Source organism: Hibiscus syriacus, unplaced genomic scaffold (assembly GCF_006381635.1).
Source record: "Hibiscus syriacus cultivar Baekdansim isolate YM2019G1 unplaced genomic scaffold, ASM638163v2 tig00110677_pilon, whole genome shotgun sequence".
In the NCBI taxonomy this organism is placed as follows: domain Eukaryota; kingdom Viridiplantae; phylum Streptophyta; class Magnoliopsida; order Malvales; family Malvaceae; genus Hibiscus; species Hibiscus syriacus.
The window spans coordinates 583717-592899 of NW_024062821.1; the positions used below are offsets into that span (position 1 = coordinate 583717).

Consider the following 9183-nt stretch of genomic DNA (forward strand, 5'->3'; position numbering starts at 1 on the left):
CTCGACTTACACTCAAAAAAACTAAATTTATAATTCAATAACTCAAAAAAAATAATTTTTAAGTCGATTCAACTTTTACTCGCATCGAGTTACTCGCTGTTTCAGCTCAGTCATTTCGCTAAAAGCAAAAGCATTGCCTTTTTACTCTTTCCACAATCCCTTATTATATTATAGTTCTTTTGGCTTCTACCTTATGTACAACAATAATATTTGCTCAAAAAACACCGTGCAAAAGAAAAAACTTACTTTAAAAATAACAATAATAATTTATCTTAAAATTAAGTCATATAAAAAATAAAATTTAAACTCGTCTAATAATCTCTTATTAAAAAATTGTTATTCATATTTTAAATTAAAACAATTATATTTATAAAATATATATATACATCATTAACGATTAAACAAATATTGTTTTTATAATCAATGCATACAGTAAATTTAAATTCATGCTAAATATAATTCATCCAAAATTAAATCTGTCGAGGATTTTCCGTCGGACCCTTCAGAACAAACCAAACACAAAAAACAATTTTAAATTTAAATTTAAGAATAAAGTTCAAATTAAAAGGTCAAACATGCTTAACTCCATCACAAACAAAAATGACAGTCCAAAATGCAATATAATATAATTATTAGCCGATCATCAAAAGATTCATTATTTTGTTTTTGTTTTCTCCTTTATCCAATTTCCTTGGTATTTGAGGACATTTTTTTAGTACTTAACGACCTTTGTATTTATAAACTCTTTCTTCTCCAATTTCTGCTCTTAATTTCCACGCATCTCTACAGTTTCCTGGTATGTTCTCACTCTACAGTTTCCACTTCCAATCTTCGTTTTCTTTTAAACCTGTTTATAGTTCATGGGAATTTCCCAATGTGTAGTTTTGTTTTTGGTTTATGGGATTGGGAATTTCAGGCTTTTCTATAGATATATTTCAACTTTCTGATTTGGTTTGTCAATGGAACAGTTTAGAAATGGACAGGGAAAAGTATGAAAACAGAAGAAGAATTGGGTCAGTTAAAGCTGCTGTTAATATAAATGGAGATATGATTTTGTATGGAAATTCTTCATTGAAGAAACCCCCGATGGATTTTCCAGAGGTATAATTTTTACTACCGCTGTTAAAAGTGAAAACCCTTTTGTTTATATGCAATTGTTGGGATTTTATAGTTTTCAAATTGACTGACAAAGTTGCAATCTTTGGGGTGACCCTTGTTTTAGAAGCCTTGTTCAAGGGTAAAAGATCTTCAAAGGGCAAGAAGGGGAATGGATAGATACAAAGAGAGCAGAAGGACCGCAGAATCGGCAAAGGCTATTGCAGGAACCGAGCTCTTTGGTCCAAGGGAAACGGTTAACGATTCGGCTTTGGTGTTTGAGAAATCAAATTTTAAGGCTAAGAAAAATGCATCGGTTGTCAAGAGGAGTATCGAAAGTTATCAGTATGAAGAAGTGATGAGAGAATTGGAATTGGTGAAACAAGAACCGAGTCAACTAAAGCTTCATATGGTATCTGTTATGGAAGAGAAAGCAAGAGCAGAGAAGGAATCTGAAGACTCTAGGTTTAAAATGAAGTCTAATGGTGCCACTGTCGAAGTGCTTAAGGAGCAAATTGAGTCAGCTAAAGAGGAACATGTGCTAGTTGAATTGGCTCAGATTGAGGCTGAAAAAGAAGCTGGAGAAATTGAAGCTCAAAGAGCGAAAGAAGCCGGTGAGTTCTCGTTTTGGACTGGGAAAACAAAGAAGAAAGTTAAGGGCATAACTGAAGAGATTGATCAATCCAAAGAGTTGGAAACAAAATTTGGTGCCACTTTGTCTGACATTAGTCTCTTACAAGATGAGCTGAAGCAAGTTAAGGGACTAGACAGTGTGGATACGAGTGGTGATGATGATGACTTGAAGCAACAAGATGATAGTTTTCATAGTGTTGAAAGAGTGAAACCTTCAGTTTCCTTGGAGTCGGTCATGAAAGAACTGGAGGCAGCTAAGAAAGAATTGGATTCCATCAAAGATGAAGGGTTTCAGTATATGTCCTCCATGGATATCATAAGAAATGAGCTGAAACATGTTATAGAAGAAACAGCAAAGTTGAAGAAAACTGAAGAAAAGGCTGATTCGAAAGTTAAAAGCCTCAATTCGAAGCTGGTGAGAGCCAAATCCAAGTTGGAAGCAGTGACTGCAGCTGAAGAAAAGGCTAAATCGGTCGAGATGAACGTTTCCCTCACCCTTGAACAGTCAAGGGCAGAACTGGAGGCATCAAAGAAAGAGAAGATGCTTATCACTGAAGACATTGTAACTATCGAGGCAGAAATCCAGAAAACTGAGTCCGAAATAGACGTAACCGAGGAAAGATTACAGGCAGCTATGCAAGAACTTGAAGCGGTTAAGTCATCAGAAGCTTTAGCTCTAGAAAAGTTAAGATCTCTCATAGAGACTACAATGCAATCTAGAGCTTCAGCATCTAACCATAGTTTCACAAACACTGTCTCAAGGATTGAGTATGAGTATTTAACTGGACATGCAGTTGGAGCTGAAGAGATCGCAGATAAAAAGGTTGCCGCAGCTCAGGCATGGATCGAAGCTTTCAAGGCCAGTGAGAGGGAGATATTGATGAAAACCGAAATGGCTTATAGGGAGCTTAGAGAATTGAGAGTAGATGAGGAGAATGATGTATCACTTCCAGCAAAGAAAAATGTGGATTCACCAAACGTGCAATTAGCTTTTGTTAGAGTTAAATCCACGGAAAGCCATGGCAATACAACCCCATCACGAAGAACAAAGCTCTGTAAATCTGCCTCGCCTGCAATACTGGAGAGTTGATCAAATTCATTCATCATTAAGAAGAAAAGAGAATTTGATGCCAAATTTAACCAAATTCTTTGATGGAAAGAAAGTTGACAAAGATGAGTAAGCTGCTGGTGAATGTTTTGTGCTTTCTTTTACAAGCATTTGATTGAAACACAGTTGGAATGATGTTTTCCCAAAAATTACTTGCTTCTTTTTAATTAAAACTTGAATATGATACGAGTGTGTAAAGGATAATAAGAAATGCAATTGTCGGTGAGTTTTCAACTTGGCATGGCTCATTAATAGTTCCTGCTTATATCAGATGTTTGCCCATTTCAGCCTTTTCATGACATTTGCGGACAATAGTTATATCACTAATATTATATATCAAAATGATGCAAACCATGCAAAATCAAGAATGTACATTTAAGAAAATGCAAACACTACAAACCAAAGACGAAGTCTAATTTAGAGCGGCAGTTTGCCTTGTTCTTAAGCTCCTTTAAGCTGCTCCATTATTTGCTCTGACTGGTTTCTCCTGTATTCTTTCCCTCGCATTGTTTGCCTGCCATTTTCCAACCTTTGTCGATTATCTATTGTTTAGGATTTAAAGTGTATTAACAGATGAAAATTTACCTGTTTCTGCCAATTAATAGAGGCAGTGACGATCGCAAGCACCAATGCCTGAACAGTAGTACCGGACACGATCCCGGTCCAAAGCCCCTTCCCTCTCCACTTTGCAACAAAACACAGACAAGCTGCTACTGGAATTCCCACTAGGTAATATGCTCCCAGATTTACATAGGCACCAATATGCTGCCACCCAGTTCCTCTTGCCACGCCTAATAATCAATATAAAACTCCCATAAACAAATCATAATCTAGATCATTATAAATTGCAGTGTTATTGTGTTACAAGTGTTAATTTCAATGCAGGCACTTGGTCTCTGTGTCGAAGCAGGGAAGGGGAACTGACCAGATAATACAGCTTGTAAGCTGTCCATGAAAACAGAAATGCAAAGCAGAGGAATAATTTGTGCAATATAATTGACGACTTCCACTTCATTGCTAAAGATGTATCCAAAGACATGGCGCCATGAAAGGAAGACGGTGACCACCATGATTGGCTCGATTAATCCAATTACTGTTGCAACAATTACAGACAATCGAGCTGCTTCTGGATTTCCGGCTCCTAATTCATTCGAAACCCTTGTGCTGCCAAGTTTACTCATCATTGATTCCATGCATTTTAGATCATACATATTTGTGGCTAATTAATATGATAGAGTTTCATATGATGAAAGGTTACGAATTTTACCTTGCAGCAGCGCTTATCCCATACGGTACAAAGAAGTGTAATGTGGTGATTGTCATGCTTTAACGTTGCACAAGAGATAGTTAGTATATAAGAAGAAAAACAAAACCCTACACACTGAACTGAAGTTCTAAAGCACTGAATTATTACAGGTTTAGATGCTTACCATATTGAAAGAACCGAAGTTTCAAGCATTGAATCCGGTAGAAGTCCAGATAACAGTATAAGCAGCTCAAATGACCACCATTCAAGGCTACAGAATTGACCGATAACCGAACCAAAGAAAATTAATTCAGTTAGAACCAAATTATGAACATCCCTATAAATCATATAAACCAAGAAGGTTTTTACATTACCAAATCATTGCTGCAGAAGGGACTCCATAGCTAAAGATCTCTTTGACGCATGAGAGAACGTCCTTGAAGACGAAAGCACGAGACTTCTCACATGCTGAAGAGTACCTCATGTAAATAACAAGCAATGTTACATTAAACCAGAGAGCTAAACCGGTTGATAAAGCCCCTCCAGCTATTCCCATGCTTGTTTTGTACGTTAGAATCCAACAAAGACATGTATGGAGAAGTACAGCTGCAGATGAGCTCAAGAACATGGGAAGAACCAAGCTTTGACACTGAAGATATCGAATCAATGACTGGAGAATCGGGTATGCAAGCAGTGCAGGTATGAGCCAGATTGCATACCTGCCAGCTTCCACTGAGATTTCAGGATTTTGACCCAGTGATACTAACAGTTTGTCCATGAATATCCAAGAAAAACATATCGGGATACAAATGGGATAGAGGGAAAGTATTGAACAGTAGGTGTAAGATCCGAGCTTTTGATATTGTTGAGCTCCATAAGCTTGCCCACATAGAGTCTCCAGTGCACCGGCGATTCCAAACTATTGAATGGAACATAAGAACATATGGATAGTGTAATTAAGTTTGGGATAAACTATATATATAGTCACAAAACTATAGGGTAAGTTATATTTTGACCACTGTTATATTAATTTTTGCCAATTAGACCACTTAACTTTTAAACAGTATCAATTAGGTCACTGGTCGTTAACTTAAATTTAATGGAAATATTGACGTGACAATTAAATAAATTTGTATAATTATATATTTAGTCAACTATTTTTATACAGTCAATTAATTTGGTCCAAATTTTAAAAATAATTAATGTAGCCCTTGATATTAACAATACATTTCAAATTAATCCTAATTTTTTATTAGAAATAATTAAGGGTTAAATTTATTATTATTTTTAATTAGGACAAAACTGATTGATTATGTAAATATTAACGATTAAATATATAATTATACAACTTAACTACCACGTCACATTTTTGTTAAAGTTTGACCGCTTCTAATTGTAGTTGCTTAATTGACTCTATTTAAATACTTCCTCCGCCCCACTAAAAGTCTAAAGCTCTCCCTTATTGACTTTTCAAAAGTTAAAATTTTAAACTTTCACCACACTTATTTTTAATATTTTAAAAATAAATTTTATAAAATATATATTTCAAAACAATTTGATTAGACATTTTTAAATATTTTTTTATGTTTTTATCAATAATAAATTTTGAATAATAAAGAGTCAAAGTTTAAAAAATTAATAAAAATATAGTCAATAAGGGGCAATTTTAGTGGGACGGAGATAGTAGTTAATTGATCCAAATGAAAAAAAAATTAATAGATCAATGATCTACATAGAATCTATTCCATAATTAAGTGGTCATTCATGTATTTTTTTCCTTAATTTTTATGTTCTGAGAACCATTACTATTGTTGCACATACTATGATAATAATTGATTTAACATAGATTTGGCATATTTAACCTCAATGGAAGAAAGTTCAAATATATAATTTAAATTTGTTTTCGAAGTGTGAAAACCTACAAAATTAACATATATTGACCACATTTCACTTATCACCTTTCTAGTTCTAGATGCAATGATTAGTAATTTTTGGTTAAAAAACACAAATTTATAACATACGCGTGTGTGTGTGTGGGTTAAACAAAATTAACATATATTGACCACATTTCACTTATCACCTTTCTAGTTCTAGATGCAATGATTAGTAATTTTTGGTTAAAAAATACAAATTTATAACATATGTGTATGTGTATGTGTATGTGTAAACCCATTCCCATTAGCTTAAGTAGCAAAAAGAAATGTTATTTGTTTTAGAAATTTCGAGTTTAAATAGTTATTCTTATAGGGTATGTGTTGTTAATTATTAAGAAAGATTTGGATAACATATTACCTTATATCATTTCAAAAGATTCAGAAAGAATGTTTGTGTATGTATATGGTTTAAATATATCAATAGTCCCTATATTATTTTAAAATTTTAATTTTAATTATCATAATTTAATTTTATGATATTAAGTCGTTATACTATTTTTTGTTCGAAAAAATCACTCTTTTCTAAATTATGTTCAATTTTATTGTTTTGTTGACCCAGAATCTATAAGAAGATATAAAAACAACTTTTTTAGTCCTTTAGGTTAACATTTATTTTATTAATTTGACCCTTAAAAAGTTACAATAGTCGATGAATGAAATTGTATTATTCAATTAATGATATTTTTATTTGTTTTGAAGATAACTGATCAACTTGATTAAAATTAAAACATAAAAAAATAAAATTATTTTATATTTTATAACTCTCAAATAGAAAATTAACTATAAAATCAATTTTTTAATAAAAAATAATATAAATATTCAATGGTGAAAATAAAATAATAAATTAAATTTTAAGTTAAAAAATAGACTCCTAACAAATTTAAATTTATATATATTTGCACGAATCAAATGGCCTCAATAATTAATGAATTTATTATTAACCTTTAAGGTCTCGAATTTGAGTGTCACATATGTAAAAATATGAGTATTCAATGTTAAATGATTGATCATTTTTAAACATATATATATATATATATCTTATTACACTATATAAAGTTTCTCTCAATTTAATTATTTTGATTATATCTGTGATATTTGCATCTTCATATACAATTAGTAATTTTTTGTCTTTTTATAAACAATATCCTTAATTATACTATTCTTACGTCTTGAAGTTTGTGGGTCTACCAATAATTAAAGGCCCGCCAATAATGGTGAAGAGGATAGGTTAAAAACTCGAATAAATTAATGTAAATTCATATTAAAATCCGAATCTTTAACTTCAAAGGTTAAAAAAATATTCTTTCCCAACATTTTATACTTAAGTATATACATCTATAAGATGTATCTTTATTCTCAATTATTAAAGAAATATTATAAAGTAAATATTATTATAACACTTTAAAAAATCACTTTCTCAGACATAATTTCGTACTTTCTTTTAATTTAAATGAAAGGAATTTTTACTTTTGACTTTTACTTTATAAAAGTTCCATAATGACGTTTTAATAAAAATGTTAATCATAATTACAAACCCTTATCTTAAAGATTAAGCTAGATTATCACATTGATAGACACATCCAATTTTTTATTTTTATAAATGTATTTTTATATAAAATATTAATTTCAATTTGAATGCGATAAAATTCAATCAGAGGTCGTCATGTATTTCTTATGTTATTAGAATTTAAACTTTGATTTTGTCCAAAATGATTTCATCAGCTAGAAGATACATCTTCCACATGGCTTTTCGTTTATACTTTCAAAAGAAAAAAAAATTAGGTGTACGAAGTAGGTTGATTTGGATTACTTACCATAAAAGCTTAGAACTGAGAGAGAGAGAGAAAAAAAAAAAGGAAGAAAATCAATTTCTCTCCTTCCCTATGCGCCATAAAATAAAATATATAAATAATCTTTTATTAAACTTTGTCAATAATAAAATTAATAAATAATATCATATTCAACTTTTTAAAACTTAATTTTAATATTTGATAATGTCTATAAAACAAAGTTTCAACAATTAAATTTAAAAAAATAAAGTTTCAACATCATGCTATAAAAAAATTTAAAAATTCCACAGATAAAGATTCATTTTACTCATATATAAAAATCATGTGAGATACTCGTTCTGAATATTTTAAATATTATATAAAGAGATGTTTGATAATAATAAAAAAAATCAATTGAATAATAATCAGCATCTTCATCTTCTATGTTTCCAGCTTTAAGAATTAATTTGTAATGATCCAATATTCAGTACAAAGCTGATATTTGAATCATTATTTAAAAAAATCTACGTTTTTTAAGATACTGTAATGAAGCGGTGAATATCTAAAGTGATAATACGGTTGATTATGCTGTTTTTTAATGTATCTTTAATTAAGCCGGAGGATTTAGGGATTTTGAAGTTTCGGATTTAAATTTTATAGTGATTAACCTAGATTTGTTCCGATGAATTACTTCTTCGGAGTGAATTTGCGGGTGAAAACACGAGAAACTATGGAAATTAAAGGATTCGAGAGGGAGAGAAGACGTACAATAAAGCTGAAGCCGGTGACGTTGGCGAAGGAGACACCCAAGGCACAACCAGAAAGTGGTAGCTCCCCAAGGTGACCGACCATTATCATCGTTATGACCTGCAAACAGTAATGCGACACCGATACCGCCACCATCGGTACCGCCATGTAGCTCACCGCCTTTAACTCCTCTGCGAATCCGCTCCATGTTATCTTCCTTTTTTCTTCCTCTAAATTCCTTCTACATAGCAATGGCTCTTCCATTTCGTTCCCCTCTCCTTCTCTCAACAATATTCTCTATGATCCCATCTAAGCACCATCTATTGAGCTCTTGAATGTAGTTGGCTCAATATATTCTATTGATGATGATAAAAACGATGTGGGTACCTGCGCTTTAAAGAATATTTGATGGACTTCATAAAAAAAATGGTCAAAAAATAAATGTTTTGAAAGTGTATTTATTATAAACATATTTTGAATTTATCCGTTCTCAGTAGTTTAATAATATGGCTGAATTACCTATGTAGTCGCCTGATCATTTTTATAATCTGGTCACTAATGTTATATTTTTATTCTATTTTAATTATTAAATTTTAGTAAAAAATATAATAGCACAACAAGATATAATAATAACTTTAATTTTTAAAATTT

The 9183-nt window shown here is 31.4% G+C and overlaps 2 protein-coding genes across 3 annotated transcripts; one reads left to right on the forward strand and one right to left on the reverse strand.

Moving 5' to 3' along the window:
* The first annotated feature begins 938 nt into the window (after positions 1-938).
* On the forward strand, positions 939-3041 carry LOC120138028 (protein PLASTID MOVEMENT IMPAIRED 2-like). The gene is made up of 2 exons (XM_039153640.1): positions 939-1101; positions 1223-3041. The coding sequence occupies exons 1-2, from the start codon at positions 976-978 to the stop codon at positions 2816-2818; spliced, it is 1722 nt and encodes a 573-aa protein (XP_039009571.1). The 5' UTR covers positions 939-975; the 3' UTR covers positions 2819-3041.
* A 115-nt stretch (positions 3042-3156) lies between these two features.
* On the reverse strand, positions 3157-8869 carry LOC120138029 (protein DETOXIFICATION 2-like). 2 transcript variants are annotated; one of them, XM_039153641.1, is made up of 7 exons: positions 8554-8869; positions 4457-5001; positions 4267-4353; positions 4104-4160; positions 3762-4000; positions 3422-3627; positions 3157-3350 (listed from the first exon to the last, which is right to left on the reverse strand). In XM_039153641.1, exons 1-7 carry the CDS (start codon positions 8794-8796, stop codon positions 3288-3290), a joined length of 1440 nt encoding a protein of 479 aa, XP_039009572.1. In that variant the 5' UTR covers positions 8797-8869; the 3' UTR covers positions 3157-3287. The 2 variants fall into 2 exon arrangements, with proteins under 2 accessions (XP_039009572.1, XP_039009573.1); XM_039153642.1 differs by lacking the exon at positions 4104-4160.
* Between the last annotated feature and the right edge of the window lie 314 nt (positions 8870-9183).